The 27,405-nt window shown below is 52.0% G+C and overlaps 8 protein-coding genes across 8 annotated transcripts; 6 read left to right on the top strand and 2 right to left on the bottom strand.

The window, feature by feature from the left end:
* Positions 1 to 116: 116 nt before the first annotated feature.
* Positions 117 to 446, bottom strand: BU25DRAFT_460580 (uncharacterized protein; the record flags this gene model as incomplete). The annotated part of the gene is made up of 1 exon (XM_033710364.1): positions 117 to 446. One exon carries the CDS (start codon positions 444 to 446, stop codon positions 117 to 119), a length of 330 nt encoding a protein of 109 aa, XP_033559293.1.
* Positions 447 to 1,653: 1,207 nt separating this feature from the next.
* BU25DRAFT_346405 (uncharacterized protein) lies at positions 1,654 to 2,869 on the top strand (the record flags this gene model as incomplete). The annotated part of the gene is made up of 4 exons (XM_033703095.1): positions 1,654 to 2,047; positions 2,162 to 2,263; positions 2,314 to 2,665; positions 2,716 to 2,869. Coding segments are annotated over 4 exons (1,002 nt in total), but the record flags the coding sequence as incomplete, so codon positions are not given.
* A 370-nt stretch (positions 2,870 to 3,239) lies between these two features.
* BU25DRAFT_122863 (uncharacterized protein) lies at positions 3,240 to 3,718 on the top strand. Its single transcript, XM_033700449.1, has one exon. It carries the CDS (start codon positions 3,386 to 3,388, stop codon positions 3,644 to 3,646), a length of 261 nt encoding a protein of 86 aa, XP_033559291.1. The 5' UTR covers positions 3,240 to 3,385; the 3' UTR covers positions 3,647 to 3,718.
* Positions 3,719 to 3,977: 259 nt separating this feature from the next.
* BU25DRAFT_450198 (uncharacterized protein) lies at positions 3,978 to 5,474 on the top strand (the record flags this gene model as incomplete). The annotated part of the gene is made up of 3 exons (XM_033709685.1): positions 3,978 to 4,082; positions 4,138 to 4,569; positions 4,623 to 5,474. The coding sequence occupies 3 exons, from the start codon at positions 3,978 to 3,980 to the stop codon at positions 5,472 to 5,474; spliced, it is 1,389 nt and encodes a 462-aa protein (XP_033559290.1).
* A 3,094-nt stretch (positions 5,475 to 8,568) lies between these two features.
* BU25DRAFT_346606 (DNA repair helicase) lies at positions 8,569 to 15,008 on the top strand (the record flags this gene model as incomplete). Its single annotated transcript, XM_033703108.1, has 6 exons — positions 8,569 to 9,594; positions 9,643 to 10,341; positions 10,390 to 10,560; positions 10,611 to 11,293; positions 13,161 to 14,275; positions 14,329 to 15,008. 6 exons carry the CDS (start codon positions 8,569 to 8,571, stop codon positions 15,006 to 15,008), a joined length of 4,374 nt encoding a protein of 1,457 aa, XP_033559289.1.
* An 899-nt stretch (positions 15,009 to 15,907) lies between these two features.
* BU25DRAFT_412901 (uncharacterized protein) lies at positions 15,908 to 16,774 on the top strand. The gene has a single exon (XM_033706906.1). It carries the CDS (start codon positions 15,978 to 15,980, stop codon positions 16,308 to 16,310), a length of 333 nt encoding a protein of 110 aa, XP_033559288.1. The 5' UTR covers positions 15,908 to 15,977; the 3' UTR covers positions 16,311 to 16,774.
* A 69-nt stretch (positions 16,775 to 16,843) lies between these two features.
* Positions 16,844 to 24,848, bottom strand: BU25DRAFT_450194 (U3 snoRNP protein Utp20; the record flags this gene model as incomplete). Its single annotated transcript, XM_033709684.1, has 2 exons — positions 16,844 to 23,390; positions 23,440 to 24,848. 2 exons carry the CDS (start codon positions 24,846 to 24,848, stop codon positions 16,844 to 16,846), a joined length of 7,956 nt encoding a protein of 2,651 aa, XP_033559287.1.
* A 187-nt stretch (positions 24,849 to 25,035) lies between these two features.
* Positions 25,036 to 26,944, top strand: BU25DRAFT_450193 (CwfJ domain protein; the record flags this gene model as incomplete). Its single annotated transcript, XM_033709683.1, has 2 exons — positions 25,036 to 25,049; positions 25,096 to 26,944. The coding sequence occupies 2 exons, from the start codon at positions 25,036 to 25,038 to the stop codon at positions 26,711 to 26,713; spliced, it is 1,632 nt and encodes a 543-aa protein (XP_033559286.1). The 3' UTR covers positions 26,714 to 26,944.
* Between the last annotated feature and the right edge of the window lie 461 nt (positions 26,945 to 27,405).

Genomic DNA, 27,405 nt, shown 5'->3' with positions numbered 1-27,405 from the left:
CCAGCTGCTTCTCTTTCATCGACCCCCGTACAGAGCCCATCATCTAGCCCTGCCACATCATCAAGTCCTGCACCTGCACCTTCATCGAGCAGTGCTGCCGCTTCCTCTACCGCAGCTCAGAGTTCATCTTCCAGCCCTGCAACATCTTCAAGTTCGGCAGCGTCCCCTTCTTCAAGCTCAGTTGCCGCGCCCGCGCCCAGCAGCTCCGCAGCATCTCCATCATCGAGCTCTGCTGCTCTTCCGTCTTCAAGTGCTGCAGCTTCCTCTAGCCCCGCTTCGTCTTCAGGCCCTGCTGCTTCGTCAAGCCCTGCGGCCTCTCCATCGTCGAGTGCTACTGCTTCACCATCCAGCTCTGCAGCACGTTCCTCTTCGAGCGCAGCTGTGGCTCCTTCGTCGAGCTCTGCTACTTCTTCCGCAGCATCGCCAACGGCTACGTCTACTGACATCTCATGCCCAGGTGATAACGGCAAGACTGTCAACACAGCTGCAGGCGCTTTCGTGGTTGAGTGCTATATCGACCGATCGGGCGGTGATTTCAGCGTCCAGTATCCTTCTGGCGGCTTCAACGGCTGTATTCAGCTTTGCGCCAACACTCCTACGTGCGTTGATGTCTCTTACTCACCCAACGGTCCTTGTTACCTGAAGAATGCTCAGGGTACTCCAAACTCCAACTCCGGTGTTTGGGGTGCTAGCTTGGCAGGCGGATCTGCCTCTTCGACAGTTGCAGCTTCCTCCTCTCAGGCGGCTTCGTCCCAGGCGGCTTCCTCTGCAGCTACCTCGACTCGTGCAACCTCGACTGCTGCTGCATCGACTGCTACAGCTTCATCTCCTGCTGCAACCTCGACCGGATTTGCGGACAGCCCCACTTGCCCTGGTTCCGACGGACAGATCTTCTACTACAACGGCGATGTCTTCTATGTCGAATGTTACACCGACTACGCCGGTGGAGATCTCACATCCGAGTACTTCAACAGCTTCGGAGATTGCGTCAATGCTTGCGCAACCAACAAGGCTTGTAACGCAGTGTCTTATGTTGGTGGCACCTGCTATCTTAAGGGCACAGCCAACCCTGGCAGCTCCAACCTGAATGTCTGGGGTGCTAAGCAGATTGGAACCTACGATGGATCCACCACTCAGATCACTACAACACCAACTGCGCGCGCTTCGTCTTCTGCTGCGGCCACATCGGCTGCTGCATCATCTTCCGGTACTATCTCTACCCGAGTATCATCGTCGTCCGCTGCTTCACCCACATTGACTGGCTCAGCTGGTGCCAACCCTGCTTGCCCTGGAGACGATGGCAAGACCTTCACGACTTCGGCAGGCACATTTGTCATCGAGTGTTACATCGATCGCGCCAACAACGATATTGGCACAGCAAGCTCCAACCCAACCAATTATGCCGACTGTCTCAACGCTTGCGCTGCTACTCCTAGCTGCCAGGCTGTTTCCTACGTTCCGAACGGCGCTTGTTACTTGAAGAATGGTCTTGGAGCTCCCAATTCCAACAATGGTGTCTGGGGAGCCAGGCTCGCCTCTATAGTAAGCTCCACTGCTTCTGGTGCGACCTCTTCCTCGGCTGCAGCTTCTTCGAGCCGAGCGGCTACTGCCTCCTCCACTACCGGTACCGGTGCTACCACCACTTCCACAGCTCCCGTCGCAACGTCCTCTGTTGTTTGCCCTGGAAGCGATGGTCAGACAATCATCACAAGCGCAAGAACATTCCTCGTTGAATGTGGTATCGACCGCAGTGGCAATGACATGGCCAACTCGCCCGTGTACCCTGGCTCGTACGAGGCCTGTATCGCTGCTTGCGCTGGACGCGATGGCTGCATGGACGTTTCTTACTTATCCAACGGGCCTTGCTACCTGAAGAGCAGCGCTGGCACGGCCAACCAGAACGCCAACATCATTGGTGGAAGGTTGATCAATGGCCCCTCGAGCTCCGCTGCTGCGGCTTCGTCCTCGGCTGCGGCTTCATCGCCAGCTGTCACATCGGGAACTGGTACGCCAGTGCAGACCGTAACTGTTACGACTACAATCAGCGGTACAGGATACCAGTGCACTTGCACACCAACGAGCGGACTTGGCTCTGGATCAGCTTCTTCTGCTGCTGCTGCTGCTTTCTTGTTCGCTGCTCGCGCTGCATCTGCGATCCCAGGCGCGACACTCGGCTGCCCATCATCCGATGGTTCGAAATACACAAGCAACTGTGGAGCTACATATGCTATTGAGTGCTACTCCGACCGCTATGGTGATGATAGTATGTATTGGCTGTCCTCATTGAAGAGGAAACCGCTAACAACTTTTCAGTTACTGGAGGTACATCATATACTAACACACTCAACGAGTGTATCGCGGACTGCGACAACACTAATAGCTGTATTGATGTGTCATACATTCCGGGATCTCCCGGCCCTTGCTACAAGAAGAGCAGTATCGCTGAAATCCGCCAGAACGACAACGTCTTCGGTGCTCGCCAACTCACGGAGTGCACAGCGTCCACCAAGCTCAAGCTTCATCGTAAGCGTGTTGTCCGCGCACCAACAGTACCGAAGAAGAAGATTCAGAAGCGTGGAGTATACGGCCCCGACTTCACGTTTACCCAGGAAGTCACCACAACGACCCAGACTACTACTTCTACCTCTGTTTACTACACCACTGTGTAAGTGACCTCTCTTAACGTTCAAACAGCATACACTAATCACATCGTAGCACCGCGATACCTGCCAACGTCGTTACTACCACCAGCACTGTGTACACCACTGCTGCTGCGACCGCTACCGTCACTAACGACGCTACGGTCACGCAGACTCAGCAGACCACTGTCACCACATGCCCTGCTGTCATCATGCGTGCAGTCCTATAAGTGAAGGTGCGGCCCTCGCTACCACATTCATGAATAAACAGGTAGAAAGAGTAGTGTCAAGTCGCTCCTTAAGTAGATTAGATTCCTGTATCACGACCACCCGCGTCGTGATGCCTAACCCACTAATGTAATGTGTGCTTTTCACACTTCATCCAATTAACATGCCATGATTGGCCTCTGATCATGTGTAACTGACAGAATATCTTTGATCTTTTCCATGATTGACAAATCTTTACTTGGGAGGTGAAGGTGAAATTACAAGACGGTAAGTGTGACAGCTTGGAAGATCGATATCTACTCGACAGACCTGCCAACACAGCGTCATCAAAAGCCTGACCACCACACTCCTCAAGGTTATCTTCACTCCTGACACGACCGCCTATTCGACTCTTGATGGCATAGTCAAAGGCCTCCTTCGCTTACCGCAATTCCTCTGGTGCTATGCCTCTGACGAACACTCGCCCGAACAAGGCATGGAATAATGTTTAAGGCGCAGTGCTTTCGGATCATTGGAAGATGAAGGTTCTTTGGAGTTCGGGCGTAACTTCAAGCCAACCGATTCCGAAGAAGACAGACAGGAACTTGAGCTGTCTTGCAGACGTGGCTGAACAAACCAGAGGCCATGTGATGGATATCATTTTGCAGCCTTGTGAGATTATGAAGGAGTTGAGGGAGTATAGGGGGCTGATGTATGCGAGTAATAGGTTGGAGCGGCTTTTGGGAGGATGCTGTGTGAGTTCCATGGGCTTAAGGGGGTGCGCAGGTAGACCGGAATAATGGTCTGGCGGTCATGGCGCGGACAGATTCGTATGCTCAATGCGATTGTGTGATTTTGAAGTCCCCTCTGTCGTGCAGGTGTGATCGTCATGCAACTCGAACTACCCTTGAGGACGGTCTTTCATCAGCCAATCAGGTGCTCGGAAGTTGCGATACGAATAGAAGTTAGATCGTTTTGTTAGCGCAAGCCTAGCGCCGCACCTATCGGTCATTGGAGGCCTTGACTCCCCCCACCACTCTTCCACTTCAGTACGAGAGGTCTTCATGCAGCACACTCGTGCGATACGAAAGGCAGCTAGATCATCACCTTTTGTGCTGACTGCGATCGATCATGCCGGCGGTCGTGTCGAGACCCCGGGTTGAGACTGCTCGGAAGAGACGTGCTCATGCGAAGTCAAGAAAGGGGTGTGGTAACTGCAAGCTGCGACGTATCAAAGTGAGTCAGATCAATGGTGGATTCCATTGTACTTGATGAAATGACTACGAAACAGTGCGACGAAGCTCAGCCTTCCTGCAAGAAATGCAAGCTCTATGGCGTGTCTTGCGACTACTCCGGCCTGGAAAGCTCTTTAGATCTCGATGCTCAGGGATCTTTCCAGGTACTACTCGAGCCAAACACTGTTGTGGAGTCATGTAGCCTTGACGAAGGGGACGTTGAAGCATGCGTACTGCATCAAGAAAATGGTATCAACTCATGGATACCTCCGCTTGACTCTATTTCTATTAACTCAAGTTTGACCACTGTTATCGATGATTCTCTCCGTTTCAACACATCGAACCCCAATTGGATAAACAAGTCTTGGCACTTCACCAATAAACGACTAGTGATCCTTTCGAGGTTCAGGGAGCGGACCTCAGTGACTATCGGCAACCCACAGATGGCGCCATTATATCGCGATCTCATATGTCAACTTGCATGTAAGGTGAGATTAGGTCTCCGAATGTCCATAAACTGGCAGTGCTAACAGTACGATAGCACTCCTTTCTGATGCACATGCTTCTCAGTGTAACTTTGATGCACGATGCCCATCTCGCAAATCCTTTAGCAGCTGCTTCTGCCACCAACAGCAGCCAGATAGCACTCGAACATTGGAATACGGCTTCGAACCTCTTTAACGATGTCCTATCTCGGCCAATTCCGCCATCGTATCGTGATGCCATTTGGGCCACCGGAGTGTTTATAGGTGCTGCATCATTCTGGTCGATCAGCTCCACCAACCCATATGACGTGTGGCCATTGAAACCGGAAGAGCCAGACGACCTCTCCTGGCTGAGGATCGGCGAGGGGAAGAAGCACCTCTGGCGACTTGCTCAACCTCTGAGATCGGACAGCATCTTCTGCGGTCTTATCAAAGACCACAGCTGCCTCACAGTACCAGAGTGGACAGCTATTGAGACAGCTACCGAATCAGGACCGTACATCGCTGCTCGCGTCATGAAGATCTTTGGTATTACACCTTTGTCTGACGAAAATGATAACGCCTACTATCATCCTATACTCGCATTGTCGAAATGTCCTAACATCAAACTTACGCATGAGAATGCGCTGAACTTCTTGTACATCATGGCAGTCATCACACCCGAGTTTCTCAAGCTCTTGGAAGCCAAAGAAATGAGGGCGGTATTCATCATGGGATGGTGGTACCTCCTGTTGACGACTGGCGACTTATGGTGGATGAGTCGAAGGGCCAAAATCGAAGGACAAGCAATTCGCATCTGGCTGAGAAGGCAACAAGGTGGCGAAGAACTTGCAGACCTGTTGGATGAGATTGAGAGGCATGCCGGGGTCGAGGAGGTAGCAACGGCATGGTTTTTCGAAAAAGTTTAAGCTCAACCGGCGAGGCTATCGTGTATCCCGAGAATTATGCTCCGGCGTCCAGCATTGGAGACCAGGTCGCTAGAGACTAGGTTTCCAATGCTTCTGAATCTTAAATGCGTCACCTGGACCAAATCGACTGTCTTATTGGCTTTCCAGATGTAAGCGCTTGGCTGCATGCAAGTGAGCAACAAATTTGCAAGGCTTGGGCGTCTAAGGCTGAGCACTCATGACCTGATCTTGTATATCCCCGCGTCATTGCAAATTTACCCTCACAATCGGCCCAGGTACTGCCGTGCAAGAGTAGCGCATTGCGGTCTGTGACGGTGCGCATCTAACTTCGAGTGTAACAGTCGTGCGCATGCCTACCCGATGGCAACGCAAATTCACGAGGAAGAGCCACTTAAAGCATAGGTTCGAGATGCCTGTATCTTACGCGAACGACAACCATTTATCGAAAATGACTTTCAGGAAATAGCTGCGACTCTATAGCGCACGCCGCAAAAGACCTGGAGCCGGATACCGAGGATCTACACGCTAATTCGATTGGTCAACCAGCTGGAGGTTATAGAAGGCTTCATTGCTAACGACATCACCAACTTCTCGTTCCCTTTCAGTTCACGCGGACTACCAGATGTGTTAAAGAGCCATATCGCCAGGGACCAGTTCATCAAGCTGCAACATCTGGTATGCGACACCAAAGCTCTGGCCCTGGAATGAGCAGATGCGCCACATGGCCACATCCAAAACTTGGATGACGTTCCTCTCAAGATTTGTGGGCAGTTGGGTAAAGGCGGTTCAGGATTTGTCGATCGAGTGATCAGCACTGTGACTCACAGGGAATTTGCTCGGAAATTGATACCTCAAGGCAAAACGTTTCGAAAAGTCAGAAAGACTCTGCGGGAGTTTGAGAATGAGCTTTTGAATCTCAAAAGGCTGTCACGATTTCATCGGCACATTGTGGATCTGGTTGGAAGCTACACTGACCCAAAACATGTCGGAATTCTCATGTATCCAGTCGCTGGTTGCAACTTGGTCGAGTTCCTGGAGGAGCCGAACCTCGATGGAAGACGGTGGATACTTCGAACATTCTTTGGCTGTCTGGTCTCGGCATTATGCTTTCTGCACGACAACAAGATTCGACACAAAGGATATCAAGCCATCAAACATACTGATCAAAAACAATAGCGTCTTCTTCACCGACTTCGTTGTGTCCATTGACTAGGGCGAACTGGGACACTATGGGTATTGGTGCCATGGCGCCACGTTACTGCAGCCCGGAAGTGGCAGGAACTCATCATCGGACATCTGGTCACTTGGATGCGTCTTCCTAAAGATGTGGATAGCTTTGAAGGATACACCATGGACAAGCTTAAAGCCCACCTTACTATCGAGGGACAACTCACCCCATATCATGCTAAACAGGTTGATCTTGCTTCTTAGATCAGTCAAATCTGTTGTGGTGTATATACCTTTTAGGACCCGAGGGTCGAAAGGTCGGCCTTTTGATATCGCTGCGGGGCCGCGACAAAATCAAAGCACTTCTTGGGCCGATATCGGACGACATACCAAGCGAGTGGATTGGACACATGCTCGAACGAGAGCGTGGCTTTCGCTGGGACGCACATCGCATTGCCGAAAGTATCAAGGACCTCAGCAGCGATGCGTCTACACAATTCTTTTACAGCGGGGCCTGCCGTATGCATGATGAAGATAGTGCTGAAAGTGTAGTTTCTCATGTCGAGAGCACTGAGAACGATATTACCTGAACACCAGTCGCCAGTGCGACCTCACAGATTACCATGACCGAGACTTACGATAATCACTTACAAAGACCCGCAGAATCATCTGCAACCGAGTTGCAAGAGTTGGTTTCGCCTGTTACTGTTGATGCCCGGGGAGCCATCCCGGTTCGGCTTGTAGTAATTGAAGGCAGTGTGTACATCTTGCGGTCCCGCGGTCCTTGACTCTTTTGCAGATTGGACAATTTGAGGGGTATAAGTCGCAGACACGATGCAATTGCTGGCTGTGAAGCCTAGCAATCCCGCTTGGACGGCCATAAGTGTGCTGGCCAGATATCCAGGCTTTCGGTATGTGAACTCCAAGTAGATTTCCTCGCCTCCAAATCGAGGTAGCATGCACAACAGCAAGCCCGCAAGCTACAATGACTGCGCCGAGTACCCATAGCGGAAAGACTGAGGCCGACGCTTCCAACCGCCTTTACATTGATGCCCGTTGTTGCGAAGATACCGCTGCAGATAACGCGTGAAATGACGAGGGTAAAGGCGCTTGACCAGGTAATTTTCGTCCAAGCGTTGAGGTCTCGGGTAGCACATTGTCCCCAATGGAGCGCGATGGTTGATGTAGTCGTCTATCATCGCTTTGGACGTAAGTTTTGGTACTGTCGGTCTGTGAGAAGGTAGGTGATAGTAGGGGCTGGTTCTCGTGTGAAGTCATTTTGAGTGGTCATGTAACATCCGTTACAGCAGTTCTGAGTACTTTGAAGGAAGTCATACTATTACAGGGACGCGCCGCGAAGGAACGCGTCAATTGTCAGCAAACAATGCCATCATCGGCTCGCTGGATGTCGCGCTCGCAGAGTGTTGATAAAGTGTGATACCTGTTCCATGAACGACGCATTGATTGGTGCACAGTCGTCTTGTGTCACAGCACGCCATCGTCATGACAGTTGACGCAGTGTCTTCGATGAGGAACACCAAGTCAGCATCCACTGTCGACAAATACCGTGAGCACTTGTGTAACGTTTCTGCCGTCGATGATCTTCATCAACGAAGACGAGGTTCGTTCAATGGAGCCCGAGGTTGGGTGAGGTCATTGTGCGAAGGGCATTCTGCTAGCAACGGTGACAAGAACTATATCATTACTGCTTAATTCCAGATTTAGCTTCAGAAGAAAGTTAATGGCATGGAAAGTCGTTCCAACACAACGAATACGAACACAATAAGGTCGTGATGGAGTTTATAGAAGCAAGGTGGGCCACAAAAGGTGGGGCATGGCACGTGCTACCGTGTTAATTTTGCTTGGCAGACGCGTCATGGTGTCTTCTTTTCTCGACGAATGAACCCATCAGCAGCCACCCCCAATCATGACCGACAACGATGTTGTGCGGGACTTCCACCACCCGTATGAGCCATATGACATTCAGAAACAATTCATGAATGCAGTCTACGACTGTCTTGAGGATGGCAAAGTCGGCATTTTTGAATCGCCGACAGGAACCGGCAAATCGTTAAGTCTGATCTGTGGCTCCTTGACTTGGCTACGTGATCACAAACGCCGCAACTTCGAAGACGGCTTCGAGGTCGACACAGCAAACAGTGATGATCCGCCTTGGATGCTGGAGCATGCCCGAAGGCAACGGAAGCAGGACGCGTTTCGCCGCCGGCAGGAGCTCAATGAACGTCTTGCAAAGATCAAAACCAAAGAAAAGCGTGCCAAAGAGCGCGCGGCTGCTGCAACTCAGACCTACAAACGACAAAGGATTGGCTCAGACGATGCCAATAATGAGGATGCAGAGGCACAATTTGCGCTCGACGACTATGAGTCTGATCAAGAAAGGGTTGACAGTGCGAAAGCTAGCAAATTTGATAGCTCCGGCCTCTCTGCAGAAACTCAAGCGTTGATGGACAAGCTCGGTTATGCTCTCGTTGAGACGAAGACAGACGACGGAGAGGTGCTCGATGAGACAAAGATCTTCTTTTGTTCGCGGACGCATTCGCAGCTGACACAGTTTTCAAGCGAACTGTCGAGAGTCAAAATGCCTCCTGCTATCACGATGGAAGAAGACGCCGACACCAGAAACATCGACAGAGACACGGAAGATGTGAAACACTTGACCCTTGGTTCGAGGAAGAATCTCTGCATCAATCTCAAAGTCAGCCGCTTGGGCAACGCAACAGCGATCAACGAACGATGTCTCGAACTACAGCAATCCACGTCGAACGAAAGTAGATGCCCTGCTATGCCCAAGAAAGACGACGAAGCTCTCTTGAATGAGTTTCGTGATCACGCGCTTGCGAAGATACGGGACATCGAGGATCTGGGAGTCCTTGGTAAGAAGCTGGGAATCTGCCCATACTATGCTTCACGGCCAGCTACCAAGTTCTGCGAGGTGAGTATTATCAATTAGATTAACAAGGAGCTATTGCTAATTTGCTAGATTGTCACCTTACCGTACCCTTTACTCCTGCAAAGGTCTGCACGTGAGGCATTGGGCCTGTCACTGAAGGGCCATGTAGTGATCATCGACGAAGCGCACAACCTGATGGACGCCATAGCTGGCATCTATTCCGTCTCCGTGACCCTGTTTCAAGTACAGCAAGCTCGAAGTCAGCTCACGGCTTATCTACAGAAGTTCAGAAATCGGCTCAAGGGCAAAAATCGCGTCTATGTTGCGCAGATCATCCGCATCCTTGATTCGATCATTGTGTATCTGCAGTCAATCAGCACAAATTCGAAAGCGGATGATGGCTTGGTCGATATGGTCTCCATTATGTCTGGCAAAGGCGTCGACCAGATCAACATCTTCAAGCTCAACGCATACCTCCAAGAAAGCAAGTTGGCACGAAAGGTCGACGGCTATACAGCGTACTCAGACGAGATGGGCGAATCACCAGCAATATCAAAACGAAAAGACGAAGCAACTCAAGCTCCTCGACACACTGTACCAGTGCTCATGCACGTACAGTCATTCCTTCTGTCGTTGATGAACCCCTCAGCAGAGGGCCGCTTCTTCTACTCGAAGGAAGATGGAAACGAAGAAACTCTGCGCTACATGCTTCTTGATCCCACATACCATTTCAAAGACATTGTGGAAGATGCAAGAGCTGTGGTACTGGCAGGCGGGACGATGTCTCCAGTAAGTACTCATTACCCAGAGCAGAGTTTTGCCATTGACGTTGTCGAGATGAGCGACTACGAGCATCACCTCCTCCCTTACCTCGATCCTGGGAAGATACAGACTTTGTCTTGCGGCCATGTCATACCACCATCCAACCTACTGGCAGTACCAATAGTGAAAGCCTCGAACGGCGCTGACTTCGACTTCACCTTCGAGGGTCGGAACAAGGAAAGCACCGTAAGTTTCTTTCCTCCTTTCTACTGAACATATATTGACTATGTGCAAAGATCGTCAATCTTGGACAAGCTATCCTTAGTGTGGCTCAAAGCATCCCTGACGGTGTAGTTATCTTCTTCCCGAGTTATGCATACCTGGACATCTGTATTGCATCGTGGAAGCGCCTGTCTGCTCAGCCTTCTAAAGTCACATTCTGGGAACGGTTCACGCAAGTAAAGCCCATATTTCTCGAGCAGCGAAGTGATCAACGATCCGCTGGCAACTCCTTTGCGTCGAAAGAGGCGGCAGTGGACTCTGTTCTTACAGCGTATAGCGCTACCGTGACATCAGGCAACGGCCGAGGCGCACTTCTTTTTGCCGTAATCGGAGGGACTCTGTCCGAAGGCATCAACTTCAGCGATGCTCTAGGCCGTGGTGTCATCGTTGCTGGCTTGCCTTTCCCCAACCCCCATTCAGCCGAGTGGAAGGCGAAGATGCAGTATGTCACGTCGAAAGAGAATGCGCGTGGTGGAGATGGCAAGGCTGCAGCGAGAGACTTTTATGAGAATGCCTGTATGCGCGCTGTCAACCAGTGCGTTGGCCGCGTGATTCGACATAAAGGCGACTACGCGGCTATTATGATGCTGGACAAGAGGTATGGCGGTGAACGCATCCAGAAGAAGCTGCCGAAGTGGATCAGAGGAAGTCTGGTCGTAGAAATGAATATGAAGGAACTCGAAAACAGATTGGATCAGTTTTTCAAGGCAAAGAGATGAGTTGTGGCCATCGATTGCGAGTTGATCGGTGCTTCGCTGGATGATAAGAGCCTCTTAGTTTAGTCCATACCTGGTACACAGCGTCACAGGGCCTTCCACCGACATCAGAGGTGTTGCAGCGGTGCACATTCGGATTTCGGCGGCTAACGAGTGTTTCACAATAGTGCATGAACTCATATCTTGAGGAGCTTGGCTGTCCCACATCTTACATTGACAAGGCTGCAGATCTCGGAACAATTACACATGCCATGTCACGATACACAACAAGAGTGCGCGACGATGTGGTTGGCACAGCCGCGGGCAGCAGCAGGCAGCTACAAAATTTGAACCTCCTCTTCACCGCCCAAAGATTACGGCCTCAACATCTATCGACACATGCTTCGTCCTTATCGTCATGCCTGGTAGTTGACGCGCGTTCGCTACGGGTGCTTGATTTGCAACCCGCGGCGGACGCAGCGGCACCGATTCGTTGCAGGTTAAATGTCATCGCTTTGCAAGAATATCCACCATCTCATTCGCAATGTACCGCGCTGGGTTACACATAGGATGGATAAACGCCGATCTGCGAGGTGGACTGCGATGGGGGCACTCTGCTCAACACGCCGAACTGTGATGTGGGTGTCAGACTGGGTAGACAGGGCTTCGACCAAAGTGACTGTCGACACGGCGTTCTTCGAAACCATTTCGCAGCGTCAGGGTTTGGTATACCATTGTGGACGTTCTCATATGACCATAGGTCTCTCATCCTCCGTGGCAAGGTGGTTGACACCGTCTTCTACAAAACAGATGCTCTTCCCAGTGACCCAGCGTCATCTTCAGTTTCTCGATTTAGGGGACGACCACTTCAAGATCGTCAGACTTACCCAGGCCCCACAACCACTTGGTCACCACCATCTTAAGAGGCTGGCTTGAAATTAGCAAGTGGACCGACTATTATACAGACGAGCCCTCTAAAGAGGCATTTCAACGCACAATAGTCAACGATTATGCCGAAAACAACGAGGCAGCCACCGGAATGAACGCGTTTGGTGACTGGTACCAGAGGATATGTATTTCAGATGGCGGAAATACGACGAAGGCTGCGCACGATTCAGGTAACGACTCGAAGGCTAGTCGATAGTTCTTCCAGGCGAGTCAGAAAGTATGTCGCAGATGGAGAGCCATAGCAGGCAATGAAGAATGCGACTTCAAACTGTTTGGTCGTAATTTCTTCCGTCAATATGCACAATATATGTGTGCGTCGAAGTGCTTCTTTCACAACTACTTCGGCACTGCGTCAGATCCTTTGCCGGTCTTATGCAGGAAGGAGACGTAATCGCGGTTGTGAGTGGGCTGCAGATGTCGCTTCTATTGAGGCCGGTAGATGGAGATTACAAACTCATACACATGTTTACGTGCACGGGATCATGTATGGCGAACTGTGGCCAGAGGACATGGATCGACTGGAGGACGTCGTGCTGCTTTGAGCTGAGGCACTAGAGGCAAACGCCCGAAACCTGCTATACCCTCTTCAACTCAGATCCTGAAGGTCTGAGATGATCACTGCAGTCCAACATGCAGAAGTAGAACCTAGGTAGAAGTGGCTCGTGCGGTGGCGCAGTATTGCCATCTCTTTTGGGACTAGTCCCGACGCGTTGCCAGTCTCACCTCCGCCAAACTGCATCGTGTCTTTCAACCCACACGATCAACCGCTTCAGAACCTCGTTTTCCCAATATTCTGTGGAGTGCCTTATTTCGTTAGTCAAGATGGCATGTCGTTGAAGCTACGTTGGCAGGGGAAGAGCTCGTATAGAGGGCCTGATCGAGTCCGTTGACCTTGAGCCTGACATAGCATCGAGACTACAGCGCAATGGCATCATCATGGCGCACACGCGATGCCGAGCAGCGCGGTACATACACTACAATCGCACAGGCTGAAGACCCACGTGCAGAGTTGACAGCGCACGGCAAAGAGCTGGAACACCGCCAAGACCACGATCTCGAAAGCGCGCTGTACATCGGTTCCAAGCCAACACCAGAGGATTTGCTTTTCCTCCCACGAGTAGCCGACAAGCTGCCGTATGGGGCCTTCCTCGTCGCCATTGTTGAGCTCTGCGAGCGCTTTGCGTATTACGGACTGGCTGGCCCTTTCCAGAACTACATGGCCAACTCTTATCACGACGCTAACGGACTGCCCGGAGCTTTGGGATTGAGTCAGTCTAGAGCAACCGCTTTGTCGAACTTTTTCCAGTTCTGGTGTTATGTGACGCCGATCCTAGGCGCAGTGGTGGCTGACCAGTACCTCGGTCGCTACCTCACCATCAAATGTTTCAGCGTAGTGTACATGGCAGGCATCGCAGTTTTGTTCTTTACGAGTCTTCCTTGGAGCATTGAGCGCGGTGCAGCATTTCCAGGCCTTCTGGCGGCAATGGTGATTATCGGGCTTGGAACAGGTGGGATTAAGAGCAATGTCAGCCCTCTGATTGCAGAGCAAGTGCGCAGTACAAGCGCCTTCGTCGAAACAAGGAGAGACGGGAAGCAAGTAATCATTGATCCGGAGATCACGGTACAGCGTATCTACATGATCTACTACATGTGTATCAACGTCGGCTCTGTCTCCGCGATCGCTACTACCCTGCTCGAGCTGCATGTTGGGTTCTGGAGCGCCTATCTGCTGCCTCTTATCATGTTCTGCGTTGGGTACGCTGTTCTGGTCTGGGGCAAGGACCGTTATATCATCAAACCGCCTCGAGGTGGTGTCATTGGGAGCTGCTTCCGTGCACTCTGGATTGTAGCGCGCAACGGATTTGACATCGACAAAGCAAGACCTTCCGCCCAGCGAAGCCGTGCACACGCAGTCTCGTGGGACGATAGCTTCATTGATGAGTTGAAGACAGCTTTGATGGCTTGCAAAGTGTTCCTATTTTTTCCCATTTACTGGGTTGCGTACTCGCAGATGATGAACAACTTTGTCTCGCAAGGTACGTCTCATCGCACGTTTTATTTGTTACTGAAGCTAATGTGCTGCCCGCAGCTGGTCAAATGCAATTGCATGGTCTCCCAAACGACATCCTACCCAATATCGATCCGATCACAATCATCCTACTGGTACCAATAATGGATCGCCTCATCTACCCTTTCATACGCACAAGATTGCACTTCGCTTTCACACCGATGACCCGCATCACGCTTGGTTTCTTCATCGCAGCCGTCGCCATGCTGTACGCTGGCGGTCTTCAATCCTTCATCTACAACGCCACGCCATGTTACTCGCATCCATCCAAGTGCGAAGCTGGCAGTATCGGCGAGGGCAAGTTCAAGCCCAACAACGTCCACTTTGCGTGGCAGGTGCCAGCCTACATTCTAATTGCCCTGAGTGAGATCTTGGCAAGTATCACTGGTCTGGAGCTGGCGTATGCGAAAGCGCCAGAGAATATGAAGAGTTTCATTATGAGCTTGTTCCTCCTAACGAGTGCTGGAGGTAGCGCTCTGGGCATACTGATCGCACCGCTGGCCAGAGATCCGTACTTGCAGTGGCTGTACTTTGGGCTGGCGGGCGCAGCAGCTGTCACAGGGTATGTTTTTCATCGCACCTTCAAGAATGTCGCGGACGATGAGGCAGGGAAGGTCGAGCGTGCTGAAGAGTTCGAGCTGAGAAGTAGGGGTAGCTTTGGAGACCCCGAAGATGTAGAGTTGGTTTCCAAGGCTGCGTGAATAGCAGGGCTTGGTGTCAACTTTCGGACTACACATCCGCCTGCAGTTGGCGCTTAGCTCGTTGTGCATCGAAGGTTATCAATAGGTCACAGGGGTGTGGCTGCTGACTGCATAAAGCGACAAGGCTGAGCCAACCTGGCCCAAAGAAAGCATATGCGCCACGCGGGGAAGAAGCTACATCAAGCTCTCCACCATCGCGGAGCCTCAGTTTCGTCAACGTTGTCTGGAATCGGACGTCGCATTACGAGAGCCCAAGAAGGATGGTTGGCGTCCAGCTTGGCCAAAGCTGCGAAGTGCGCGGGGGCGAGCATTCAACGTTATGTATGGTGTCGAACCCTACACCGGGCTTCGCTCGGATAGTCATATTCGGAGTGTTACTGTTCTTCCAAGGGAAGATAATGTGGATGTTCAAGCACTGCGCCGACGTACACGGCACGGTAGAATCAAGGCCCTGGAAGCCACGCAAGAACAGTTTGACCTTGCTGCCAGCGGTCTGATTTCTTGATCAAGAGGGTTTGTAACTGTAGGGTTTGATAAGTTAACCTGGCATGCTGGGATTTAGGGCTGAATCGAGGTGCAACAAGGTCTTGAACAAGGATAGTCACAGTACGATAGACGCATTTCAGATCCTCCTCACTCCATCACAAGTCATAGAACACCTTTGGTCGATGCATCATCATGTGTGAGGATTGTGATGTTGATGCGGGAAGGGTCAATAGGGTCCCCAACCCAAAGCCCAACTGCATCCGACGCCAATCTTCAGGCCGCCATCAGCCTCACACCAGCAACAAACCACATGACCACCGCCTGTAAGCATCTCCATATCCCCAGTTCCCGTTACCAACCTTACACCACCTCCAACAACCCCATATGACTTTGAATCGTCTCACATATCCCCAACACCAAAGTTCCAAGTATCAACCAGCATCACCTTCCGCGTACCCACCAACTACCCCTAGGAGATTGAGCATGGCGACAACAACCCTCTTCAGCCTGACCCCCCTCCCCCCCCCCCAAACCGCTTTGACAGCGCTCCGCATCCTCCCGCTCATCTCAACCACCGCATCGCTGACCCACGCGTACATGGAATGGGTGACCAACTCCTCGTTCCTCGGACCAGCTCCCGTTGATTCATCGCTTTCCCACTTTCTGCTGGCCCGGATGCGGCACCCAAGAAGGTCACTGAGGAGGAAGGAAATGAACCTGGGAAGGAAGCGGAGGCAGGAGTTGAGAAAGCCAAGGATGTGTTTGTGCCGGAGTGGTCCACATCCTTTTTCAACACGGGCGTCCTCAGCGTCATAGGACTCAACACCGCGACCCTCGTGTCTGCAAGCCTGAGCCTCCTCACCCAACTGAATCACCCTAGCCCAGCATAGGAGGAGAGTAAAGTGTTTTACCAGATAGGACTGGCGAGTGTGGTCGCGCATTACGCGTTTGTTCCGCTGGTGGGCCGGAGTATTAGAGATCTGATCGGTATGGCTGCTCAGAGGCGAAGTGGGAAGGCGGAGATGGTGGGAAGAACGAAGGTTGAGGGGCTTGAAGGGGAGAGAAAGGTGGTGGAAGGGGTAAGGGAGTGGGTGGGTTGGCACAAGGTATGGATGGGGACGGTGGATCTGGTGCTTGGCGGTGTTTTGCTTGGGGGGTTGTGGGGGCTGTGACGGTATGAGGGGCGGGCAAGGACAACTGTGTCATGAGCAATGGCTGCGGAGTGAGAGAACAGATGAATGATCAGTGGGTATCTTTCATTCATCTACAATACAAATGCCATACTTTTCCTCTTTCAAACGCCACAAAAATGTTAGTAACGCCTACAAATGCTCACGGCAATGATGACTTCACCACCCCCTCCGCTGCCCCCTATGCTCAGCCCCTTTCTCTTTCCTCTTAACCCTCTTAACATCATTCCTCCTCTTCTTCTCCTTGCCCCACTTCTCCGGATCCGCAATCGCCTCAACCTTCCTCTTCCTCCTGCGCTCCTCCCTCCTCTCTCTCACAGCTTTCTGCACATCGCCCATGACTCTCAAATACTCCTGCGTACCCATGCGCTTCTGCAGGGTATTCATGATCTCCCGCGCTTTGTCAATCAGCGCTTTGTATAGCTCGTTAGGCTCGTTGAGCGATGTCGAGGATGCGTTGGTGTGCGCGCGCGGGATGGTAGTCGCGGGGTCGACGAGCGTGTTGAGGGTTGTGAGGAGGTGGGGGAGGGAAGTGGAAAGGGGCTCGAGAGGGAATTTGGCGGCCATTGTTTCGAGGAGATTCATGATTGCGGTTTTAGCGTTCATGGAACTGGTGTCGCGGCGGATGATGCCGGAGAGGCGGATCATGAGGCGGTGGATGGCTGCTGATGGTGTCTTCTTGGTTGTGTTGGCATCTTCGTCTGAAGAGACGTCACCATCTGCGCCGTTCACTTCTGGCGCTTCTTCGGCCTCGTCTTCGTCGTCGGCGTTGTGCCATTGCCACTTCGCGCCGTTGACCGCTAGGCACCTCGCCAGGAAGGCGATGTTCTTGACACTCTGTGTGCAGAGCTGCTCCGAAACATCAGGGTTGAGCAAGTTCCTCAGCGATGCATTGGTAAGCTGTATCATGTTCTGCTCGGCCAATTGCAAGCCACCAGATCCCTTGAGCGGAAGCGCACCAAGACCAACATCCTTGTGAGCAATCGCAAGGTGAGCAAAGTACGTGCCCATCAGCTCGGCAGCCTTAAGCTTGACCCAGGCGTGAGGATACGAAACGCTGACCTGAACCGCAGTCCACAGGCTCTCCTTATCGGCGGAGAGCATGGTATCTTGGTATTTCTTGCAGATCTTGGAAACGAGTGTCAGTGAGTAGTACAGCAGCTCCCAATCGTCCTCATCGCGCCGTGCCAAAGACTCGTCAATCGTAGAGTCGAGCCCTTCCAGCACGTAGGATAGCTCCTTCGGCTCATCGTCTTCAGCATCAAGCATCTCGAAGTAGAAACCCCAACATTGTATGCCAAGACGCTTCAAGCCGAAGTTTTCGTCTTGCTCAAGCCAGCTCCTCAGATCGGCTGTGAAGTTCTGCAGCCGCTTCTCGCTCGCATGCTGGAACAGTCGCTTCACAAGCAGACTAGCAAGCTCTCGGCACTTGCTCGAATCATCGTTCGCGAGAGTGTTGATCAGAGGTAGGAAAATCATGCCGTGATAGTCGTACTGAGCCTTCTCTGGGAATCTAGGCAGAGCCTTGGTGATGACGAGGTCCAGAGCTTCCATGACAGACTGGCGACCTTCGACGTGCTCGTAGCGCAAGTTCTTGAGCAAGAACTCCATAGACTTCTTGAAACGCTTCTCGCTTTGTGTGTACGATGTCAAGAACTGGAAGTAGTGGCTTCGAGCAAGATCTCTGGCCGATCTTGTCTGGTTGGTTACCATCATTTCTGCGACCTTGTCCATGGCTTCGTACACCTCAGGTACATCGATGTGACGACTCATGACAGCCTTGAGGAACCCAAAGCTAACACCTTGGCGATCAAGCTCATCGAGATCTGGCAGCAGGCGCTTGATCAAGTGGCCGATGTCTCGCTCGCGGATGACCACGTTAGGTCTCTCACGAAGCACAGCCGCCACCAGCTTGAGCGACGCTTGGGCAAGCTCGGTGTTGGATGAGTGTGCACCCTTGATTGCTCGTACAGCCTCATCGATGTACACAGGGCAGTTGGCGTCCATCTCGTCCATAGGCACCTTGATGATGGTAGTAAGCAGACGAACAGCCGACACCTGCACCTCCTCCTGTCCCTGTACCATTGCGTCCCCGATAATTGGTAGGAAACCTGCCAGGTTCTGGGGTGTCTGGAGATCGTCATGCTTGCGCAGCACGGTTCTGAGAATGTCTAAACTGAAGCGTGTCATCTTGTAGATGTAAGACGATGTTGACAGACGCGCTCCAGACTTGGCGGCACCTCTTCTGTTGACCAGGAACCGCTTCAACTTAGGATCTGTCTTGTCGCCCTTCTCTGTCGTTGCGCTGGCTCTGTACACTTCCTGGATCAGCTCATAACAGAAGACTAGGATGTCTCTGTTGTTAACTGTCGGATTCTGCAAGATGCCCAGACCGATGCGGCGTAGTAGCTCGTCGATCTTCTGTACCATCTTTGCATTGATTCGTTCCAGCAGTAGGGACTTGATGGGATTGACCAGCTTGATGAGATGAGCAGGCGTGCTTGATCGTGAGATAATGTCCATCGTGTCGAAGCTCTTGCTGCTCTTGACTTCCTTCATCTTGCTGATGTACTCCTCGGCATCCTTCTCTTGTCCAGTAACGCCAAAGGTATCATCCATCACGATGTCGACAATGTCAGCAACGCTGTAGTCGAGGTCACCAGGCTTCAGCTGGCTGGCAAGGTTGACCAGAATGTAGTGAAGGGTGTAAGACAGCACGTGTAACTGGTAACCCCGCTGAAGTGCGGTCCGCAGAGCCTTGACAATGAACCCAACGTAGTTCGGTCCAGTAAGTACTGCGATCTCACTGAGTGTCTTTCTTGATTGGTCGCGACTCTCTTGTGTACGGCTCTTGAGAATGTAGCAGATGTCGAGAAGGACGCCAGGAAGTCGTCCCTCGATCTCTGAGGACGGAAGAACAAGTAGCACCTTTGTCAGGGCCACCGCGACAGGCACTCGAAGACTGGTAGTTGCTTCGTCTTTCTTGTGTAGGAAAGCTGTCAAGTCTGGCAGGAAGTTATTGACAAGGTCCTTGGTAAGTTTGTCCTGCTGAGGGAGCGTCTTCGACAGCGTGGAAGTAGGTGTGTCGATATCCATCGCATCTGCATCTGCCTCTACGATCGCTTCTGAAGTCTCATTGCCATTTGATGCGGGCTGAGAAGCAGTGACATATCCCTTCTTCCGACCGGCCTGGTTAAGCCCATCCATCAAGCCACCGATAAGTCGCACGATAGCTTTTTGCATATCCTCTTTGCTGGTCAAGTAGCCAATGTAACGTTTGAACAAGGATCTGAACTGGGGCCACTCTAGCCACTCGACCAGAGCAGCAAGGGTACGAATCGTTTCTCCGGCGAGGTTGTCAGCACTGTCATCATCTGCTTTGTTGAAGACGAAGTGCTCCAGCAATGGCAAGAGGATGTGGTACGTATTTCCAGGTTGCAGATGGGAAGCGTTGGCCGCCAGTCGACGAAGAGCCCTCAACCTTCGATGACCTTGGATGTGCAGGATGTTGCTGAAGAACGACGCTTCTTCATCGTCTGAGACGAGGACGAACAAGTCAGCTACCGGTGTCCACTCGCGGTGCACCTTCACCAGCTGTTCTGTGACAGCCAAAAACTCTGTCCTGACAAGCTCAGACGGCTCGCGCATTCCGTGCTGAATCCCAGGGATAATTGCAGCCGTAATAAACTCTTTGAAGTCATCGCCCTGTGACACTTCGATGAATCGGCGGAGTGTCGAGGATGCGTTCACTCGAATACTCAACTCATCGTTATCTTTGATGAAGTAGAGCATGTTGTAGACCAGAGGCTTCCACTGCATGAGCGAGAATGACTGGTATCCTTGGTCGTTGATCTGGTTGAATGCTTGTGAACGGCGCTCAAAGTCAGGTTCGTCCAATCGGCCCTTTGCAAACGAATTGAGTTCCTGGCAGAGCTTTGCGATGCCTGCAAGTTCCTCCCTGGTGTCAGACAAGTCCTGGACAACATCGCAAAGTACAGTGCGGGCAGCTCGGTCCTGGAAGAAAGCGAACATAGGGCAGATAGCATCATAGATACCTTCGAAGAGCTCGTCCAGACTTTCAGAGTCGCATCGTTGAATGAACTCGTGGAGGATCTTGAGTAGGCCTAGCTTTGTCCTTGGGTTGACCCGCTTTGATGGTTGTCGAATAAGGAAGGTCGCAATCTCGATCATGCTGCGGGAATCGGTCGAACCAACAACGTGAGGAGCAAGTTCTGCAATAGCCAATACTCCTGATTCGAGCACTTCTTTGCTTGGACTCTTCCGGAGAAGGCCACCGACTCGGTTCAGAATCGCATTAGAGTATGGCTGAATGATATCTGTGTGTATGCGGTTCCTCTGGATCTTTGCATCTACAGATGATGCCTGATCTTCATTAGCAACAAGCGAGAAGATGTTGCGAAGAATTTCGTCCAGAACGAACTGCTTCACCTCGTCCTTAGCCGAAGGCACACCCAGACAGTCGATGATCTTGATGAGGATGTCCTTGTTGTGCTCGACCAAGAAAGGTGCTGTTGATGTAGCCTTGGACCAGGATGCAAACAGTCGGAGAAGTCCAGAGATAGACTGAGCAGTCTCGATAGGGAACTGCTCTAATCGTGGTTCGACAAGCTCCTTGACGATTGCTGCTGTGTATGGGTGCCAGTCGAAGTCTGGACAACTCTCAAAAAGTCTAGCCAGAGATTGCAGGGCGCGCTGACGAACCGTTCTGAGCAGCGATACTTGAAACTTCTGGCTGTCGTCAACATCGGCTTCCTCCATTGCTGCGGCCGTTTGCAGGTCTCGAGATGCTCTGACGAGACAGTACAAGATGGGATCCACAACATCGGTAGTGAAAGGTGTAAATGTCGTCTTGAACGTGCTCAGCAAGTCATCAAGCATGTTCAACATACCGACCTGCTTGCGGGTGTCGATCAGACCCTTGCGCAACAGATCTTCGTCAAGTACGCCGTTTCGAAGCACTGAGGCGCCACTCAGAGGTCCAAACGCAATACTCAAGAACTGATGAATAGCGTCATCGCCAAACCTGTTCTTCAGTCCGATGAACACAGACTTCCTCTTTGACTCTAATCCTCGCTTGCCAGCGATAACTTTGCCGTACAACAGCCGCAGGATGATAGGGAGAACTTCAGTAAGGTCACTGTCCTGGATCTTGCCTTCGCTGAGGAAGATGGGCAGCTCGTCTCGGAAACGCTGATCATCGAGCAAGCCAAACAACTCTTCCTGATAGGGCATCACAGCACGATCCTTCCAGACCAGAAGCGCTTGGAGTGCAGCCTTTTGTATTTCGACATCACCATTGCTCAACAGTGATAGTAGAGCGTCGCGAACCTCACTAGAGCGGTACAAGACCTTGGGATTGTTGAACTTCGAAAAGACAGACAACATAGCTTTCTGGTCTTTCCGCGACCATCGTTGCTGTGATAGCTCGGGCGCATCATCGTGTATATCGCCCTCGTTCTCGATCTCTGCGACAGGTAGGTCCAACGCCCAGTCTAGGAGTACGGGAACGAGCAGACGCGAACGTTTCTCGGCGACTTGCGGTAGTGCGTTCAGCAAACGCAACGCTTGCGTTCTGCAGAAAGCGTTGATGAACGGTATCTGTGGGTGTTTGTCGTCGAACATGGCCTCAAGCTTGTCTTCGATGTTGTATGATAGCTCCTGGCTGTTAGAAACTAGGTCTTGTAACTGGAACACGTTCGTGCACTCGAATTCGTTGGCATACCGCTTCTGTGCAGTGTTCTTGGCGAGTCCGCTAGCGGAGTTTTCCAGGCTCTCTGGCTCACCCAGCCATGCGAAAGCAATCTGCGAGACAAAGCCTTCCCCTTCCTTGGTCTCGCACATTGCCTTCAACGCTGCACAGGTGTCATCCCAAGCTGACGCCATTCTGACGTGTAGAAGTCCAAAGCAGAATGTAGGTACCGCCTCGCCCACCCACTCATCGGCGCAGACATCCGGATATAGTTTCGCAAGCTGGCCTATACGCATCGATATGGACCGTTGATTTTCGAGATCCAGTGGGGTCTGCTCGATCATCATCACGATGGAGATGATATTTCGCAATTCCTCGCTCGTACTCGCGATGATTTCCAGGATGTAGATCGCTGTCAACCTCATGTCGTGAGACGGCGAACCCAAGCAACGCATAAGCTCGCATTTCAGAGATTCCATATGAGCGCCACTCGTCGAAATGACCTTCTTCTTCTTCTGCACCAGAGCGAGGAGCGCCTTCCAGAACGAGAGAGAGTGGGCGTAGATTGGTGTGGCTTGGCACAAGGTCGGCCACAAGCTGAGCGCAAAAGCCTGATCATCGATCGACTTGTCAACCAGGTACTGGAAGCCTTTACCGATACCAAAGATGTCGGTCTTGCGAGCGTTCTCGGTCAAATCTACCCTTGCGGCTGTGTCTAGTAGCTTCTTCAGCTCCTCCCAAATACTCCTTGTCTTGTCGTCAGGAACGGCCAGGATCTCTAGGGCATCGAGTAATGCGTTGCAGTGGTACGTTGACCTATCCAGTTCTTCATTTTCGGTTTGTGTTTTCGAAAGCTCTTGGAATGGTTTATCGAGAAGTGCTTGCCAGCGGCCTGAGGCGTGAACGGCTCCAGCGGATATTGTGCCGCTCTGGTAGAGTTGAGGAAGGATGATGCAAAGCTCTGACCCATATTCGTGCGCCTTTTGTGCAATGAATCTACGAATTGTTAGAAACTTAGTTTGTTCGGGCTGAGTGATTGGCTTACCGCTTGAAGTATGGTAGTAGAAGGGTCTTGAACCTCTCTGCGCCAAGCTCGGCAAACATGTTGCAGAATGGCAAGAAGTACTCGTCCCATGATCCTTTGGTGAGGCCTTCTAGAAGCTTCTCGTAAGGTATCGCGGCATCTAGGGCACAGTACTGGAATACAACGGTGGTCGCCGACAAAAGGTCCCAAACTTCGGTAGACTCAAGGTTCGCTGGCTCGTTTGCAGTGCTGAGAACATGTTCGAGGGAACTGAGCACGGGCGTCCAGTCCGCAATACGAGTGCCCTTCCTTACGCCACAAACAATGAATAGCAATCGAGCTGACAATGCTGCGTGCCGTGAGTCTGCTGACAGGATCTGCGCAAGAATGACGTCGAGGAGAGGTTTAAAGTTCTCGGCATCCGTGTGGTGAATGACCGCGGTAATGACGCCCACTAGGACTGGTTCGAGCGGTGGCGCTTGAACAGACGCGTAGTCTTCGTGATACGCTTCAGCCAACAGTGCGTGAACTATCGCCGTGGCGCTTGAGTGTATGCCGCGCTGCACTCCCTTCAGTGAGTCTGCGAGCAGGAACATAATGCCCTGCTGAAACTCGTAATCCTTCTCATTGTCCTGGAGCTCCTTCAGCTGCTCAGAGATGTGCCTGATGATCAACTTGAGGGGTGTCTTGTCACGATGGTATCCAGCTCCGGCCTTGCGAACGAGGAAGCTGAGCGACTCAGCGGCAAAGCGCGCCACGAAAGCCTTCTGTTGTGCGCGTCCCAGCAGAGGCGAGACCAGATCGAAGGTCGGTCGCAGATCCGGTACTAAGAGCCTGGAGAGGTACTTGAACAGCCATGCCAGGCACGTGAAGCTCCATTCTATGACCTCGATCTCTGCGTGAGTGGCCGCCAGGCGCGCCACAGTCTTGACAACCCTCTCAAAGTGTTTTTCGAACTGCTCGCCGAGGTCGTGTGCCAGATGCGCCAACAGACTCAGCAGCGCCTCCTCGCTGTACTTCTCGCCCTTCTCAATAAACTCGACAAGCAGGTCGACTATGCGGTCGCTGTGGTGGAGGACCTGTGGGAGGCTGTCGCACAGCGGCGAGACCTTGCGCGAGAAGTGCACAAAGTTCTCGGACAGGTTGAGTTCCTTCCACTCGAGAAAAGAGTCCCGGAAGTACGAGAAGGTGGTTTCAAGCTCGGCATCGTCGATAATCGTGTTGCGCCCACGGCGGACCGGTTCGATCTTGAGCTTCGCGATGCGCTGCGAAAAGCCCTCGAAGCGGTGGTTGCGGGACGAGACAGTGCCGCCTTTTGTTCGTTTTGGTGCGCGCACCTTCGAGGACGGCTTCGAGAACGTCTTCGAGGACGACCTCGCGCCGGATTTTACGGAGGATTTGCCAGTTGCGCCCCGCGACATTGCTGGCATATTGTGTGTGGAAGTTGCGACTGCTGAAGTCTAGGTCGCTACTACTTTCTCGAATGTCTCCACAGAATTTTGTCACTAGCGTCTGCCACTTTTTGGGCGCTTGGACGTTTTTGTTGCGGACTTGGGCAGGACCTCCGAGGCTGCTCCAAAACACCAAAAGCTGCCATCTCCAATTCATTACATCATCATGGCTTCCAAAATGTCAGCTTCATAATCTTACCTCAGAATTGTGCTAACATTGATACAGTGTGGTCATTGGCGATGTGGATGGTCAGTTCCAGGCTGTCTTCCAGAAAGTGAACGCGCTGCACGTGAAGAACAACTTTGCTTTCGCGCTCATTATTGGCAACTTGTTTGCTAGCACGCAGAGCTCCAGCGATGTAGCTGAGCCGGATGTGCAGTCGCTCGTGGATGGCAAAATCGAAGTTGCACTCCCAACATACTTCGCTCTTAGCAACCACGCCCTACCGCCAGCAGTCGTCGAAAAATTGCAGTCTTCACACGATGAGCTATGCCACAATCTGCATTTCCTGGGTAAACGAACGACTATGAAGACCTCAGAGGGAATTCGCATTGTTGCACTTGGCGGCCAAATGGACCCCAACATCATTGCAGGCCAGTCCAAAGACAAGTACCCACCTTTCTACGGCGAGACAGATGCAAAGATCCTCCGTGGAGCAACGACAGCCGACATTCTTGTGACCTGTGACTGGCCTGAGGGTATTCAGAAGCGTTCGAAGGCCGAGCTCAGCGCAGAGGTTTCGCCTTCGGCGCAACAGTGTATCGCCGACCTTGATATAGTCCTTAAACCCAAGTACCACTTCTCGACATCCAAAAGCTCTTTCTGGGAACGAGAGCCATTTTTCCACACCCCGAGTGATGATACCGACAACCTTTACCCAGTCACCAGGTTCATCAGTCTGGCCAAATACGGCAACTCTAACAAGCAGAAGTGGATCTACGCCTTCTCATTAGATCCCACAGCGAGCAATCCTATCGCGCCCCCGCCTGGTTCTACAGCCTGTCCTCTTGTTCTATCAGAGAAGAAGCGAGCTGCGCCGGAGCCACGAGAGCAAGCTTTGGTGTACGATGACGGTACTCGATTCGGCAGACGATCGCACAAGCGGCGCAAGGGTGAGCCTCGAGGACCATTGACTGCAGCTGAATGCTTCTTCTGCCTCGCCAACGAGAATATCGCAACACATTTGGTCACCTCCATTGGCGACAGTTCCTACGTGACCACAGCAAGGGGACCACTATCGACATCACAAACATACCCCAAGCTCGGCTTCCCATGTCATATGCTCATCATTCCCTTCTCACACCAACCCACGCTCGCTGCAATGGAAGAGGAGGAAAGGCTCGCCACCTACGCTGAGATGCAGAAGTACCGAGTCGCTATGAACAGCATGCTGAAATCAGTTGCGGGCGAAGAGTACGGATCCGTGGTGTGGGAGGTGAGCAAATCGAGTCTGCCGCATACGCATTGGCAATACCTTCCGGTCCCGGCAAATCTCATTGGCAAAGGTCTTGTCGAAGCTGCCTTCAAGGCGTTGGCCGAAAACCTACATTGGCCGGCCTTCACAAAAGAAGATGTCGGTGATGGATTCGAAGAAACAAGCGACTTCTTCAGAGTCCTTGTGTGGGACCCAAAAAACGCCCCAGAGAAGCAGACAAGCTTGGTCTTGCGCTTCGATGACAAGATACGCTTCCACAACCAGTTCGGTCGAGAAGTACTAGCCAAACTGTTGAGGCTGGACGAGAGGATCGATTGGAAAAACTGCGGCCAGACACAACCCCAGGAAGAGCACGATGTTGAGAAGTTCAAGGAGGCCTTCAAGACCTTCGACTTCGCCGCCGAGTAGAGATGCTTCGATTCCGTTTCTGCCAGACACCTGTACGCATACCATACCTCTATCAACAGAACAATTGAACATGCGGCGATCGCCGACGGGATTGAGAGTTGATATCGACCTTCCTACCTGGCGACGCCATGTCTACGTAACACCTCCTTTATCTGGCGCGCACTTCCTCGATACCTCGAACAAGCCTATCAAACAGCATTCAGATATTGCCAATCCCAGAGTCGCAGAGCATACATACCCGAAACGGCATTTTCTTGAAGCGCTGTTGAACATAACACCATCAGGCCAAGACAGCCCTTGGCATTGGTGATTTTAGACTTTGTCATGTGCGTGCTAACGCGGGGTAGGATCTCCCATCTCAGCCCTGGCCGTTGGTGACACGGCAGTTTGATAGGATTTCTCCGCTAACATCTCCCTAGCGCATCGCTTTTACGTCAAGACACCGCATCCTCACGTTCCGCCGTCCTGGTTATCTATTCGCTATCTCACCTTCCACTAACAATGCCGAGTATCCTCGCTCCGAACCGCAGAACCGCCGTGTCTTTGGAAGTTTCATCTATTGTGCCAATCAAATAGCGATCTACATACAACGCCGAAAATAGATGGCCCAATCAGATAACGCGATAAGAGCACCTGCACCCAACCTTCCCAAGCCTTCGTTCCTCAGCACGCTGGTCGAAACTCTTGTAATC

Source organism: Macroventuria anomochaeta (assembly GCF_010093625.1).
Source record: "Macroventuria anomochaeta strain CBS 525.71 unplaced genomic scaffold BU25scaffold_27, whole genome shotgun sequence".
Classification (NCBI taxonomy): domain Eukaryota; kingdom Fungi; phylum Ascomycota; class Dothideomycetes; order Pleosporales; family Didymellaceae; genus Macroventuria; species Macroventuria anomochaeta.
Note: the sequence above shows the minus strand (reverse complement) of the source record. Positions and strands in the feature narration are given on the sequence as shown.